The following is a 17356-nucleotide window of genomic DNA, read 5'->3' on the forward strand; positions in this document are numbered from 1 at the left end:
TATGACGTGTCCTGTGTTATATGCTAGCATTATTCATTCACTGTGAAATTCTAGATGTTTTTATGTTCCTGGAAAATGTGCTCGGTATGTAGATCAGTAACGTTTAGTTTTACAACAACGCTTCAAAGCTCAATTTTTTTCCCCTAAAGCTCTACAAGATGGCTGTAATAAAGATTGCAAATTTTCATGTTTTAGGGGAAAAAATTGAAAAAACCAATTTTTGAAAATTTTAAAACTCCATAATATCCTGTTTCTATGACCCCATCTTGATGGTACACAAACTCATTCAAGTTTATCCAGCCCAATATAACCTTCAAGCCAAATATCATAAAAAAACGGACCAAGTTACTCGAGTTATCGCGTTCTAGGACATATGCATGTATAATATATCAATTTTAATTAATAGTGTTTTTTGCCTCTGGGGACATCAAAATGAACAAGTAAATCGGTCTCGGGTCTAGGTCCTACCGTGCCACCTACGGTAATATCTACTTCCCTATATGGAAATTCGCAAAAAATCTACTCCCAAATCATGAATCGCAAATCCAACCAAATGGATAAGATAAAATATAGTTACCGGTACCTTAGAATGTGTGGATAGAAAATTCATCAGCTTAATTACCAGTACTTATGATTCTTAAAAAATAATTGATTTTTAAAACAGTTTTTGCCATTATGTTCTGCGATTGCATCAATATTCACAAGCATTTGTTGCTACCACAGAGGCATAATTTTCTGTGATTGTGATTATTTTGGGAGATTCGTCATAAGATATAAAGGTTTATGTGATTTGAAATATTGATTCTCATCCAAACTTAGCCGATCATATTCAGAGGGTCTTAATCTTAAGACTCGGTATTGAAACACCACTATGATACTTTATAGAATAAAATACACTGAAAACTGCAATACTCACCCTACCCCAGGAGTGGTGGTGCAGGCTGATGTTCCAATGAGAGCATCTGTAGCAAGGGTGGCTCGAAGTGGCTCAGATTCAAACCAGTGGCTTAGAATACTGTGAGGAGAGGCTGTCATGAACTCATACAGAGGCCTCATGTCCCTCCCTAGCTTGAGTATGTTAGTCGCTGGAAAATGCATCAATTACCTTTGTTTTACTCAATTGATAAAAAAATTAACCCTTTTCTAACTAAGCATCCTCTAAATTAGATGAATTTTTTGTACGGATTACACATAAAATTTTAATCACTTACTAATCATTGGTGGATCCAGCTATAGATTGAGGGGGGCGAGATTAGAGGTAAGCCCCCCCCCTCAAAAGTAGAATCCATACTCTACTCTCATTATTACCATCCTGGATATCAAATCAGATCTTTATTCATCATTAAATAGCATGAATTACAATAGATTTCATCAAAATATAATAATTTAAATACCTTAAAGACAACTCAAAACATGACTAGGCCTACAGCATGAAAGACAATTGGTTTTTCTTTATAACTTTAGTACAAAAATTAGTTCAGCACTAAGAAAGATCTTTTTATAATCAATGCATTATTTCAAGCAAAATAAATACAAAACAATCACTTTTTAAATTTTGGCAAAAAATTATTTAGCTCCATTCCTTCATTTAATTTATCCCTGAAAGGTTTAAGGAGTATAAGACGAGTAAAATACATCTCTGCCCAGGTAGAAATATATACTACGATAGATAAGAAAACAAAATAAAACATGTTAAGTTTTTCAACTGTTTAAAGTGTAGAGGGTATTAATAAGACTCTAATAAATAACAAGCTAAATAAATAACTCGATGAAACACATGTACAGGCACAACAAGGGTTCACTTATAACAAATTACAGTGTAGCAGTATGCAACTAACATTATTGTTGTGAGAACAACCCTTGTTGATGAAATATAATGCTTACATAACTCGATATGCTTGGCAACTTTGAACCTCACATTTACATATTACATCTAGCCTTTGTACAAGCAAGTGTGTTTATGAGCAATTCTGTTTAATTGTTTCTATGCAATTCAACTGTGAGTTAATTCTACATCTCTTGTGTAATTTCAGCTACACAGGCTTGTAACTGCTATAAGGGAAATAAAGATTAATATAGGTACTTAGAAAAATTGTCTTGTAAGAATTTTTTCATGATTAAAAGAATGGACCTTGTGGTGTCCACTGTTAGGTGTTAAACAGCGAGTTAAGTCAGAGGATAGTTAAGTTAGGGTTTGAGTTTTAGACTATTAAACGTGTACAAAGGCATTATAATATGACTGTGAACATAAGGTAATTTAAAAAGCAAACCCCTGCATTATAACTATGGGTTAATCCCCAGACCTCCCAGCATGGGTTAAACAAAGAATTTGGGGGGGAGGGGATGGGCATTGGGCACCCCTGATATAACATGTAACTCTACTCCAGATTGAATGCTGATCCAACATTATACATGTGTGTGTATACATACCAAGCAGTTTCAAATCATGATTGCTCCAGGCACATATAGCTCTATTCCAGATGGAAGGTTTGTCCAACATTTCCATGAAGCTGTGAGGTGAAACATCCATAACAGGCTCGAGTGCTTTAACCAGTCGCTCCAGTAACTCCTCATATTTTGGAAATATCTGAATGCATAATTAACTACTCTTAATTCAAGCTATTTTTTGCCTGCAAATATTTGATGTTTCAGTATAGATTAAACATACAAACATATGCATTTTTAATCTCCATGAATTAGCTGAAGATAATTTTTAGGTACCGGTACCGGTACTTGTTTTGGTCTGGATGTAATGAGAATTTTAGTTTTATATCATATATTGCTGACTCCTATTGTATTACCTATCAATAAAATAAAAGACTCTCTCTAAAGTACCTATTAAGAGATGAGAAAACCATGCTTTAGATTTACAAATAAATAAAAGGTTAAAATACCTGATTGTCGCCTTGTGGTCCACAGTATTGTCCTAGTGGATTACAGGTCGACCAGTGTTTATGTGTTTTTGTGTTGTGAACTTTTTACGCACCTCTTCAAGGAAGTCTATAGTTACTAGTTCTTATATGAATCCGACGATGGCACTCGCGCAGAAATATACATAATCCTGTAATCCACTAGAACAATACTTTGGACCACAAGGCGACAATTAGGTATTTTAACCTTTTATTTATTTGTCAATCTATTGGTCCGGAAACACCACAACAAACAATGAACTTTAGATTTAGTAATGTTACCCAGTTTCAAGAACTTATTATAAATACCACTAGAAGTACTGTAAGCCTCCTGCGCTCTCAACAGGCTCCTGCCACGCCGCGAGTGTAGACAGTGTAATGTGGTAAACAGTGCAGTGACTCTTATATATGTATACAAACTTTTTACCTATATATTAGGATGTAAGCATCACATGACTTCTGAAGATACCACAACCTGTGGAGAAATGGGTTCAGGAAACAAAATCTTCAAGAACTAAAGGCACCTACAAAGCAAAAATGCTTTAGATACTGAGAAGGATGATAAGTCTATTTGAAAAATCGAAAAGCAATTGTTTCAGCTATATAGCTGAATTTTAAATAAAGATATATAGAGATAATTTAAAGAGAAATTTGTACGAAGCCCACACACAGGGTGTGATTTTAAAGTCGAAGATGATTGAACAATATGTGTTTTGAATTAATGGGATGACAGCTTTGAGTAAGACCACCTGGTTCTTTAGCCGCGGGCTCATTTATTAAAAGACCGATGATTATCAATATGAAATATTCACTAAGATTGAATTTTTTGTTAAATATACTAAATCTTCTAAGTTCCTCTATCTTAATTTCAATATTTGCATCTTTTCAAAGTCAATAAATAATTTTTGTATACTATGTATTATGCTGTATATGATAGGGTTTATTATATTTTTCATAGCAGAGTTTATACACTTACTTCTGCATCTTTACGTGAAAATTTAGCAATTTCCTTAGAGTTTTGTGAGGAATCCCTCCCTAGAGTCAGAGATCTGGCGTGAGGACTGCACCAGAGGCTCTCTCGTATTGGGGTGTATGAAGATGGGTGTCGATGATACACTTTCAAGCCATTTTCCTGAAAAATAAATAGATAGGTATTCGTATTTAATGGCATAAGTACTACTGTACAGTAGGTACCAATAATCTATTGCAAATAGCACTCATCTGGGCTACAGAAGAGAATATTACCATTGACTATTGGATTACATAAGAGCTAATTTTTTAATACTACCACTACATACCATTGACTATTTAGACATCCCATCTATATGGACCAGCTGTAGCAAATTTTGTATTAAAAAAGATGGTAGTTGTGTGAGCCAGTCACAGAATGCACTAGTGTCTAAAATTCTATTTTATACGTTATTTTTTGTTGCTGGCCAGGTTGATAGGTCATAACAGTTGCTATAGCTCACCATACGTCATTCCCTAAGTTTGACTTGACAAAAAAGTTAGTGTATCTGACAGCATTAAGTAATTTAGATCAGCACAATCTGTAGGTGGCTCACATCAACAACGATTTTGTTAAAAAAATCTGGCTACAAATTTAACATTGGGATGTAATGTCTATACCTACTTACAGTATTACTTCGATTTTGTTAGATACTGTTTTCCTTTGCTCAACTATTTTTATATTTCAATTTTATATGTTTATTCTCATGTTATGTAGTTGTTAAGTTTGTTGGTTCAAGCTTTGTTACTGTTTAGGAAGGGAAAACTATTAAATGATGGCTGACTCACCGAGATGCATGTAAAAGATATTTAAGTGCAATCAAGAAAATGCTACGGACAAGCCTTTTATGAGGCTTGAGTAGCTTAGTGTTGTATATAATGTTCTTTTGTCATTGTGTTGTATTGAATAAATAAATTTAAAAATTTAAATTGAAACTACATTAAATTTGGTCTAAATAAATTTGCTGTGATTACTTTATATCACCATTAGCTTTGAAAATTTGTAATTTTTAACTTTTGTATTGGGAAATAATAAACGAATGGTGGGAACTCTACACTAAGAATGGCAGCAGAAAGTTTTTCACGGAGCAGACGACCATTGGGATGCCAAAAAGACTATAATGGAAAAGATGAGGTGCAGAAAGCCAAGATGGATGGCAAGCGGCTGTTGAGGTCAAAAACCATTTCGGGTTTGATTGGCCGTATATGTTTAAGGTAAATAATAAATGGTAATTTAAATATAGTGACATTCATTTCATCAAGAATATTGCAAGATTAAGTGTATTGTAGGATGTAAGTAAGGTAATACTCTTATGATCTTCAGTCCTTAGAATTAAAGGTGAATCAATGTACAAGGAACGTCAATGTAGTTTGATGCTACAAAATTTTGCTACAGCACTGCAGTAACAGTCAGAGTAAACAAATAAATAGGGGCAATTAACTAAATCTGAAAAATTCTAAATTTGCTTTCATGATTAATGCTTCTGCAATTTTCATTTTTTCATTGAATAGGTAAACATTACTTTTTGTTAATAAAAATAGTTCAAACACCAATGATATATTGCCACTGCCACTATGGTTTTCTTTGTTAGAAAAAAATTAGCTATAGTTTTCTGTGTGTACTGAAAAATACTTGATGTAATATCTTAATTGTGTTCTTAAATTTTATAATTTTTTAGTTAATTTTAATTTAAAAGTGCTAAAGTTTAAACAATCCCAGTCTATAGTCCAGCTAGTATAAAGTCTAACCTTTAGCTTTAGATCCTCGTAGATTTGAGGACGCAAGAGACTTAGAAGGTACGATGCTCTTGAAAACTTAAAGCCAGGAATAATTTCTTCAGTAACTGCTGCTCCCCCCAGGAGGTAACGTCTTTCCAGAACACAGACTTTTGCTCCTGCTTTGGCGAGATAACCAGCGGCTACCAGCCCGTTGTGACCTGAAACCATTGACTATATAACACTACCCACGAGAAGATGATATGTCATGCCTTCATGAATTTGTCAAAGGATATTTTGTTTTCATGAAAGTGACAAGTTTCTTTAATAGAAAAATGCAGTACTCCCATGGTTGAAAAAATCAAATAAAATATCATAGAGTCTCATTCATCTAAACTTCTGTTATCTAACCTTCCATGTCATTTGACCCTCCATGTGAATGATCAACGCAACTACTTTGAGGTTTGTCCTATTTCCGTGTGCCGTGTCCCACACAACACAAGAATCTTGGAATGCCCTGGGGATATCCCAGTGGGATATGGGGGATATCCTCTGTATATCCCGCAATGTCCTTAGAGTTTCCTGGGGAACTCCCTGGGATATCCCTATGTCCGCCCAAATCCTGATCCCTGGCATATCCCACCAGGGTATCATACATAAAAACACAAAATAATAAAGATTTAGTCCGAAAAGCACTTTTATCAGTTAAGTATTTTGATTAAAATAGTTCTTAACAAGAAATATATACATACATATATATATATATATTGTGCCGATTTTCAAATCAAAAGATTTAAAATCCGCGACAGGCAATGGACAAGTCAGTCAAACATGACGTAACGCGGAAGGATACGAAGACCGGGGAACCGCGTCGTCTGCAAAGCGTCTCGTCGTCCTCGTCACTCGTGGCTCAGTAATCGCGTAGTCAACATGTGAAGTCGCGTTTTGTCGCTGGTGTAGGACGAATTTATTAATATCTTAATTCGTAGCTCGGAAATTAGCGTTCGGGCGGAAATTGTACGTGCATCAAACGATCGCAATTGTCAAAATTTCGCCGAATTGCATTTGGGGGTGTGTTTTATTAGTATTAAGTCGAGACAGTTGAGATGCCGGATTGATTGTTCGCGTTCGTGATGAAAATTCGTACATGCATCATATCGATAGCAAATGTCAGTTTCTAGCGAATAGCGGGTCGTCGTGAAGGTATTTTCAATTGAATCATTTAACGCCAGCTCGAAAAAACAAGAATTAATAAGTCCTACACCAGAAAAAACCGTGTCGTGATATTCCGCTCGGTCAGACAAAAAGTCAAAATTACCACGAGTCAGTTTTTAAATGTTCGGTACGCGTGAATCTTCGTCGGAATGAATGTTAATGTGTCGACATGTGTACGTAAGTAAATGTTTGTGTTATTTGTGTTTTAGTATTAAAATAGTCTTGCCAATCTGCCACATTTTTTCACATGTACCACTCGTTTTACAAGTTATGAATCATGTTTTGTTTGGTCTGAGATTTTCATGTTTCATTTGGTCTACTTAGAGCACATGGTCACGATTCAGGATAAAATGTTTTATTAAATTTGGTCATGTCATACAAAGAATTTAAGTTATAATAGTGAACCTAGTCAAATGAAAATTATTTATTAAATTGAATTGAAATGGTATATTAATTTAAAGAGCAATGTTTATCTGTGATATTATTATTTTTGTATTCTATGTAAAGTCAGATTCTATCATCATCAGTATTATTATTTAAAACGTTTGAATTTCATGTGTAGAATAATTTTTGAACAGTATTACATTTTTTAATAGTGAGAGTTTGATTGTGTAACGTAAATGGGGGTAACAGAGTGCTCGGTCGAAGGCTAGGGTTGACAAAGGGTCATGAGGATAGACTCCCATTAAATTCATAAATATTAAATACTAAATAAAAAAAATTATCAAATAATCGACTCAGCAGTCGATTGGCCCCGTTGCACTGATCAGCAAGGAGTGATGTAGATCACAAACCTACATAATAGTCCCTGTTTGATTAAATTGTAAACTGGCCAGTTTGATAATTACGAACATCTTTGGGGAGTCTGGTGATCCAAAACAAATAAATAAAATCATCAAGGCTAGGTTTTCCCGAGACTTTGCAGTTTTAAAAAATGAACAAACCGCCAATTTGAACATTCAATCTTACAATCAACTCTCTCACTCTCTTTTTCAAAATATTGTTAAATTGTGCATAGAGTTTATTACATTGTTTATATTCATTATTTGTATCACAGCTCGTAATTCTGATTCATTATACAGTATTTTTACAAATCATCATCTTATCATTATCCTGTGTTTTATATTATATTATTAATATTATACTGGTAAATTTAAGAGTATTGGTTTAACTGAAGAAGTATACAAAGTATACACAATGAGTGTTGATGATCACATTTTTTAATATCAAGTTGGTGAATTCATGAATAATCGGCTTAACCGAAATCCAGTGTATACAAACATCTTGAAGTCATACTTTGATAAATAGTTTCTGAACAAACAGTTTCATAAATATTTTCAATCAATATTTTAATATGTTATTATTTGCAGTATTACAGTTTTACAGAGTATCAATTCATATCACAATCTTTCATCAGAACAGCACATTTTAATTCATGGAGTGTTCAAATAGACACATCTATTAGTTTTAAGAAGTGTTAGAATTAAGCTGAAGAAGGTGTGAAGGAGGACAACATATCAGACCTCTCACGGTCCATAAATCGGACTTCTGGGATATTTAATTACAGGGCCCACACTTAACATCTTTATTTCCACTGCGCAGCTCTGTGATTGTAATGTCCTCAGTAGTTCAATTAAAAGTGTAAATTAAATTCATTAAAACCCCACCAGGGGGCAACTTTTTGTTATACTCACACCTGTATGGAATAGCCAAATTGCATTACATAAAGGTGTGAGGTGATTTTGATTGATGGAATGATCAGTTAAGTATAGAGTATATTTTTAATATAGTAAAGAACTCTTATTTTTCTTTACAAAAAGTGATAGCACTAATTTGAGAGGTCTGGTAACAAGGAAGCAGATTGGCATTACTACCAAGGCAGGTTGGCATTGATAAGGGTATCAGTTGTTATCTCTAAGGCAATTATCCAATTGATCCACATTGATATTTCTGTGTTTGTTTACTTGTTTATTTATTTGTGTCATATTCGTACAGAGATTATTTATATTTATATTTATATTTACATGTGCAATAGTTTTCAATTTTGAGTAAATAGAGTCAAACTGAGGTCAATTGTTTTAAACATTTTCATAATTACATATTTTGAGAGACAATGAATCATCTGAGTCATGTTATGTAACCACTGTGAGCGACATGAAGGCTGGCCAACAGAGGTCACGTTCCAGCTGTGGTGGGGCGAGAGTAGAACCTACCCGCACAGACAGGCAGACATCGGGCCGTTCACCACAACAATGTCCCCCGCCCCCGCCCACTCCATCGGCAACAGCTGACTGTCGACTGCGCTACGGGTCAATGAACTGATTGTTGACATCTACTCAACGCTGAATGCTAGATAATTCTACAGTGTGTTAAGCGTGCGCGTTTACACCATTCAAATTGTTGATGGATTGATGCAGTTTTGGTTTATGACACAAGGTGTAAGTTGACAACAATTTTTAATTTCTCAGTACCGACCTCAAAGCAAAATGTTTATTATTGTTAAAGTTTCAGATTTTCTATTTTTGTTATTCAAATTTCAAATGTTTATGTGTAAAATTGTTTCGTGTTAAATGTATTAAATGTAAATCAATGGAAAAAATGAACAAAAAATGTGTCGTATGAATGAAGCGTCTGTTGCCACGTCAAGCGTCGTCGCGCCGGATCGAAATTGTCCCGGGATGGAAAAGGCCTTCGTGCGGACCTGAAGGTCGCTCGGGCCAATTTTTTTGGCAGGGGAGATTTCTGTGCCGATTTTCAAATCAAAAGATTTAAAATCCGCGACAGGCAATGGACAAGTCAGTCAAACATGACGTAACGCGGAAGGATACGAAGACCGGGGAACCGCGTCGTCTGCAAAGCGTCTCGTCGTCCTCGTCACTCGTGGCTCAGTAATCGCGTAGTCAACATGTGAAGTCGCGTTTTGTCGCTGGTGTAGGACGAATTTATTAATATCTTAATTCGTAGCTCGGAAATTAGCGTTCGGGCGGAAATTGTACGTGCATCAAACGATCGCAATTGTCAAAATTTCGCCGAATTGCATTTGGGGGTGTGTTTTATTAGTATTAAGTCGAGACAGTTGAGATGCCGGATTGATTGTTCGCGTTCGTGATGAAAATTCGTACATGCATCATATCGATAGCAAATGTCAGTTTCTAGCGAATAGCGGGTCGTCGTGAAGGTATTTTCAATTGAATCATTTAACGCCAGCTCGAAAAAACAAGAATTAATAAGTCCTACACCAGAAAAAACCGTGTCGTGATATTCCGCTCGGTCAGACAAAAAGTCAAAATTACCACGAGTCAGTTTTTAAATGTTCGGTACGCGTGAATCTTCGTCGGAATGAATGTTAATGTGTCGACATGTGTACGTAAGTAAATGTTTGTGTTATTTGTGTTTTAGTATTAAAATAGTCTTGCCAATCTGCCACATTTTTTCACATGTACCACTCGTTTTACAAGTTATGAATCATGTTTTGTTTGGTCTGAGATTTTCATGTTTCATTTGGTCTACTTAGAGCACATGGTCACGATTCAGGATAAAATGTTTTATTAAATTTGGTCATGTCATACAAAGAATTTAAGTTATAATAGTGAACCTAGTCAAATGAAAATTATTTATTAAATTGAATTGAAATGGTATATTAATTTAAAGAGCAATGTTTATCTGTGATATTATTATTTTTGTATTCTATGTAAAGTCAGATTCTATCATCGTCAGTATTATTATTTAAAACGTTTGAATTTCATGTGTAGAATAATTTTTGAACAGTATTACATTTTTTAATAGTGAGAGTTTGATTGTGTAACGTAAATGGGGGTAACAGAGTGCTCGGTCGAAGGCTAGGGTTGATAAAGGGTCATGAGGATAGACTCCCATTAAATTCATAAATATTAAATACTAAATAAAAAATTATCAAATAATCGACTCAGCAGTCGATTGGCCCCGTTGCACTGATCAGCAAGGAGTGATGTAGATCACAAACCTACATAATAGTCCCTGTTTGATTAAATTGTAAACTGGCCAGTTTGATAATTACGAACATCTTTGGGGAGTCTGGTGATCCAAAACAAATAAATAAAATCATCAAGGCTAGGTTTTCCCGAGACTTTGCAGTTTTAAAAAATGAACAAACCGCCAATTTGAACATTCAATCTTACAATCAACTCTCTCACTCTCTTTTTCAAAATATTGTTAAATTGTGCTCAAAAAAAGGTTATTACATTGTTTATATTTGTAACTTGTATCACAGCTCAATTCGACTCATTATACAGTATTTTTACAAATCACCATCTTTTCATTATCCTGTGTTTCAGCTGTTAGTATCATTAGTATAAACTGGTAAAGTAAAGAGGTAAATGGCTTAACTGAAAGAGGTATACAAAGTATTCACAATGAGTGTTGATGATCACATTTTGTAAATATATTTTGACAGTGCAATTTTTATAAGCTCAGTTCATAATGAATGTTAAATTGGTGAATTCATGAGCAATCGGCTTAACCGAATCCAGTATATATAAACATTTTGAAGTCATACTTTTGATAAATATTTCCTGAACAAACAGTTTCACAAATATTTTCAATCAATATTTCAATATTATTATTTGCAATTTTACAGTTTTACAGAGTATCAATTCATACCACAATCTTTCATCAGAACAGCACATTTAAATTCATGGAGTGTTCAAATAGACACGTCTATTAGTTTTAAGAACTGTTAGAATTAAGCTGAAGAAGGTGTGAAGGAGGACAACATATCAGACCTCTCACGGTCCATAAATCGGACTTCTGGGATATTTAATTACAGGGCCCACACTTAACATCTTTATTTCCACTGCGCAGCTCTGTGATTGTAATGTCCTCAGTAGTTCAATTAAAAGTGTAAATTAAATTCATTAAAACCCCACCAGGGGGCAACTTTTTGTTATACTCACACCTGTATGGAATAGCCAAATTGCATTACATAAAGGTGTGAGGTGATTTTATTTGATGGAATGATCAATTAAGTAAAGAGTATATTTTGAATATAAGTGAAGAATTTTCTCTTTTTTTCTTTACAATATATATATATATATATATTAATAAGCAAAATAATAAAAACCAGAGTACCCTGAAATTCATTTTTATTTAAACTGATACGTGTTTCGGCACTTTAAGGCCATGATCACAGTATGAGTTATGTAAAAGTATGTATTTAAAATATATATATATATGTATATGTTTTGAAAAATAATTTTTATGTTGGTTGTTCACTTTGGTTTGCTTGAAACACGCCCGATTTGAATAACTAATAGCTTAAAAGAAAGCGGGTATTTCACTGAGGGTTCTTAGACCAAAACATATGGGATTATAATTATAACTAATGAAATACGTCTTAAATTGAAGTACTGTAATCTTAAATTCAAATACCCCCGCCGCAGCAAACCTGCCATCTAATCGAATTTCTATTTGCCTGAAATGATTTTCAATTAATCTATTTTCATAACATTAGGTTTAACGAGTACCTAGGTTTGCTGCTTCAAGGAAACTAAAAAAGTGTGTTTTAAGTAAAATAATTATAGCTTAGTACAAAATCAATAAATTTGCCAAGTGTGATCAAAATATTTCCATAAACTAGCAAACACTACAGCATTTTAGATTTAAAGTCCTTCATGATTCTGCAAGAAAGTTATAACCTGCAGGAATTGTTAATCATGGATACTGTTCAGTAGAATCTAAAGTCAATCATTCAGACATGCTTAGAAATCTTTTTCTTAAAAATAATCTGAATTATGTTCTTAAAAATGCTACCTTAAAAACATCCTAGTTCAAGATAAAAATGAAAAACTATACATTTCATAGGCATAAGGACAGATATTAATCCAACAGACCAACCTCCACCTATGATGATCACATCATATTGCTTCTTCGGTTCACTTACAGCTTTTTTACAGAATGTTCTAACAGTTTTACTTGCAGAAGGTCTACACTTTGTCTGAATGGGTTTGAAATACCGGTATGAGAACATAATACAAATGCAATCAACTAACCAGTTGCTGGCTACTGACATTTGACCTTTATACCAATTATAGGCTCTGCTGCTTGTTTATCATCTTGTAAATACTCACTAATCACAAAGTAGCTGAGTGCTGATACAAGTTTAATGGTAAATATTTAGGACTATACTTATTTATTGCTCAGAGGGAAAGGTAAGTTTTGAGCTATCAAATGATATTTGAACAAAAAATAAGTTATTATGGAGATATTTATAGCCATTATTATTGTAACACTTAATTTTATCAGATAGATTTCCAAATAGGAATTTAAAAAAAAATTCTGTGATCAGTAATTTACATATTTGAGGGAATGATTTAACCATATGAATTAAAAAAAAGCTATATACATTGAAGCACCTGTTTGTTATTTCACAATGAAGAGAGGTCATGCATTGGATTAAAAGAAGATATAGCCATTGCACTGAACAATGGTAAAAAGGCTGACCTGGTTTGGCTATCCTGTGTGGACAGCTTGTCCTGCCAGGCCCATGTATGCTTCTTCCACCACATTAATGTCATTAAAAGAAGGAACTCCAATAATACTAATGAAAAACATAAATCCACCGAAGCTGTGCAACGTTACCAGACTGACGAATTAAAAAATTACACCAAAGTTTAAAGGAGAAATAATCTTAATCCTAAGAATACTGATGATTTCATCCGAATTACCTCTGAATTTAAGCAACTAAAATTTCCTTTGTGTCTTGCTTTCGCAATCACCATTATAAGGCACTAGGGTAATCCGCGCCCTGACTATCGTCGTTGTACATTTATAAAATGCATGCTTTTCACACGGACAGCTGTATGTTGCGTGCTCATGTGGTGGTCGGTACGACTAAAAACTTATATATTTATACACCTAATGAAAAAACAATAAAACATTGTTTATCCACAGACAATTAAGTAAAATAATCTATTTTTATTTTTGGTATAGACTTTTATCGTAAAGAACAAACTACCATTTAAAATAATAGTTGTTAAGCGCAGAAACGCGCGCCGGGTAACTACTAGTAAAAATATAAAACTTTCCATCAATATTTTAAACTCAAAATAGCATTAAAACAATTGTTTAAAGTATAAGATATTATTTTAGAATATTAAATACATGTATCATTTAATACACCTATCATGTATCATTTTGATAAACTAGCAAACCTGGCGCATTCAATAATGCACCAATAATCACCCAATTATTTCACCAATAATTTCAATAATCTCCCGATCTTGTTCCAGTCTTCTTTGATGTTTGGCAAATATCTGAACATATATTCCCTTCTTTCTCATCTGCTCGCAGCGCATTTGCCACTCATCTAATATGTGACACTGGGTTGTACAATTTCCCAACTTACAACGAAATTCTTCTGTGCATACTCAAAAGTTTCCTTTTCAATCTCATCCCCTAGTAGCACAAATATATATTAAATACATATGAATAAATATATTTAAAATCTATTTTATATATCTCAAGTGTGTATTAATGTCAATTTTATATAATATTTAAAATATATTAAATATATAAAACATATGTTTTTGAATCTATTAAATATTAAAAAAATATGTTCCAATAATATATTTTAGTGAATAATATTTAAATAAAAAATGTATTTAATATCTCTTCCAAACATCCCATGGGGCCTAAACATAAAAACACAAAATAATAAAGATTTAGTATGAAAAACACAATTATCAGTTGAGTAAATTGATTAAATAGTTCATAAAAACAAATTTTGAAAAAATTACTGGATAAAATTTTTTCAACGCGGGTGGGTCTCGAACCTGGGTCCTTCGACTTATGAGCCTCCTACCTTACCTCTGAGCTACTTGTGACTATTGTTAGCATTAGTTTTCAAGTGGTGAAAGAGTGGCCCTCAGTTGCAATGGTTGCAACACTTGAAATATTTTTGATACTACAGTATAATATGATTCTGTTAATCTGTTTTGGCATCAAGTAGTTGAGTTGAATAGTGCTGTAGTGATTAGTCTCCACGAATACAAATACAGTAAACTACAAAAATTAATAATTTGAATACTATGACAGATATTATGTAATTTATGGCATATGTAACTCAAATAATTATTTTTAGAACGTCATATACAACCGTAATTAGTTTCTTAAAAGGTCGCCAGTCACTAGCACCCTTTTCTAGCCAATCATTCGAGATTTCTATGATCACATTCATTGGCACATATTGCAATTTAAAAAAATAAAACCCATCAACACTTTTTTTCGTTTGACCCAAATGTAGCTGTCAAACATGTATACTGCCTCTTAACTATATGCTATTTTTTTCTTTACGTGTATGATAGAGTGACACCATACAGAGTACGTATTATTATTAACTTAATTTTAACACTTTCACAATAGCAATTATCATACAAAAAATGCATGTATAAATTGATAGACACTATAAAAAACAAAAAGATGCAAATTATTTATTTGCTAATTATAAAAGATTATAGGCTATATATTCTACAAATATAATATTATTTTATTAATAAAAATATCTGACGTGTTTCAAAATATATTTATAAATAATTTTAATATATAATATAGTTTCAAAAATATTTTATATATATATATTTAAAATATTCTTAACACACAATTTTTTTAAATATTTAATAGGAAAAATATACATATAAAATATGTATATTATAGATTCTATACTTGTTTTATCAATAGATATTATGAATCTATTTTATATATTCAAAACTTATATTTAATTCATATTTTGCATTGCTTTTTTGTAATATTTAAGATATATATTTGAATATATCAAACTATTATTAAAGATATATTATATATATATTTTATTCGAGGTTCTATCAAATACAACTTTAAATATATAAAATATTTATAAAATACATATTTGTGCTACTAGGGTCTTCTTAGCATCCTTTACCCCATAGCTCGCATCCGTAAGGCGTTGCTGGCTCAACACCCTTTGTACAGCATTATCAAATGCTTCCCAGTCATACCTCTATTGGCTCTGGCTGTCTGGTTTGTCCTGCTAATTTTGCAAAGACTCCTTTCATTTTTTGCACATTTCCTCCAACATGTTTTTCAAAAGTATCCTTCCTTTAACTTTAGCCACTCCTTAATCAAAGCTGACGAAAAGTCAAGATTCCTGTTTAACTCAACAATGGTGTTTTCCAGAATTTTTGGGACCCACCCATCCTACCTTCGGATATAATCAAACATTCTTTCGGAGATGAAAATATGCTTAAAACAACCCTTAATAATGCCTTCTGGGAATAGCTTCTGATAATTTATTCTTGTGCACCTATCATAAATAATCATAGGCATAAAGCAATAAATGCAAAATAAATAAGCAATAATAAATAATAATAGCAATAAATCTTATCATAAAGCATAAATGCTTTATGATAGGTATAAAGCAGAGGTGCCATCCCTTAATACATAAAATTGATACAGTAGAACCCCGGTTAACCGAAATAGCGGGGAGAGCCGTTTTTTTGGATAACCAATATTTCTGTTAACCCATCATATGCTAAAAATAGCCAATATGTATCCTCACAGTTTCTAGGAAAATGAATTTAAGAGAATATCTATATATAATTCAGTGTTTTATTTCAGCTAAAAAAATGTTACGATGGGATAGAAAATACTTTAAACCAGACAACTGGAGATATAAAAACATCTCACAGCCCTATATCTATATTATTTTATAGAACCATTTCAGTTAACCCGGGTTCGGTTAACCTGAATTCGGTTAGCAGGTTGAATGAATAAATTATTGTTCTTTCAAATTTGATATTCTCCACTCATATCCTGTTATTTAGTTTCAGTAAAACAAAGATCTCAAAACTCATAACAAATAGTGTGACACTGCTGTACCACGGCCCCCTTGGCCGTGGCTGTACTCTCAGTTGTTGACTCAGTCCGGAGTGCGTGGGAACTGTTAATGGGGATTAGATTAAGGTATCTACAATCCTAAAATGCTATGAGAAGGGAGGGAAACAGGTCCGCGACGTAGGAAGTGGTGAAGGAAGTAGTAAATGCGAGCAGTCTGGAGTGTGGGAACTGTTTATGACGATTAGATTTACGATGCTAAAATGCTATGGGAAGGGAGGGAAACAGGTCCGGGACGTAGAAAGGGGTGAAGGGAGTAGTAAAGGCAAGCAGTCCGGAGTGTGGGAACTGTTGACGATTAGATTAGGATATCTGCAATCCTAAAATGCCGTTGGAAGGGAGGAAACAGGTCCGCGACGTAGGAACTGCGGTGAAGGAAGTAATGCTAGCAGTGCAGAGTGTGGGAACTGTCTGTGGCATTTATGTATCTGCAATTCTAAAATGGTATAGGGAAGGAGGGCAAACAGGTCCACACGTAGGGAGTGGTGAAGGAAGTAGTAAGGTGAGCAGTGTGGACTTTGGGAGTGGATTAATGTATCTATCTGCAATACTAAACTGCTTTCAGAGTAAACTAATGATTTTACCCGAGCAAAGCTTGGTCCCCA

The 17356-nt window shown here is 33.5% G+C and overlaps 1 protein-coding gene across 1 annotated transcript in view; it reads right to left on the reverse strand.

The window, feature by feature from the left end:
- Positions 1 to 12852, reverse strand: part of LOC129002384 (pyridine nucleotide-disulfide oxidoreductase domain-containing protein 2-like) — a 47779-nt gene extending 34927 nt beyond the window's left edge. The window contains exons 1-5 of the mRNA XM_054430136.1: positions 12720 to 12852; positions 5667 to 5854; positions 3886 to 4041; positions 2431 to 2587; positions 917 to 1085 (exon numbers count right to left, since the gene is read on the reverse strand). Of these exons, the coding sequence (XP_054286111.1) occupies positions 917 to 1085; positions 2431 to 2587; positions 3886 to 4041; positions 5667 to 5854; positions 12720 to 12852 (803 nt within the window). The remainder of the gene's footprint in view (positions 1 to 916; positions 1086 to 2430; positions 2588 to 3885; positions 4042 to 5666; positions 5855 to 12719) is intronic.
- Positions 12853 to 17356: the final 4504 nt, after the last annotated feature.

This window comes from Macrosteles quadrilineatus, unplaced genomic scaffold (assembly GCF_028750875.1).
Source record: "Macrosteles quadrilineatus isolate MER2022 unplaced genomic scaffold, UCM_ALF_1.0 Scaffold_1__1_contigs__length_201487025, whole genome shotgun sequence".
Taxonomy (NCBI): domain Eukaryota; kingdom Metazoa; phylum Arthropoda; class Insecta; order Hemiptera; family Cicadellidae; genus Macrosteles; species Macrosteles quadrilineatus.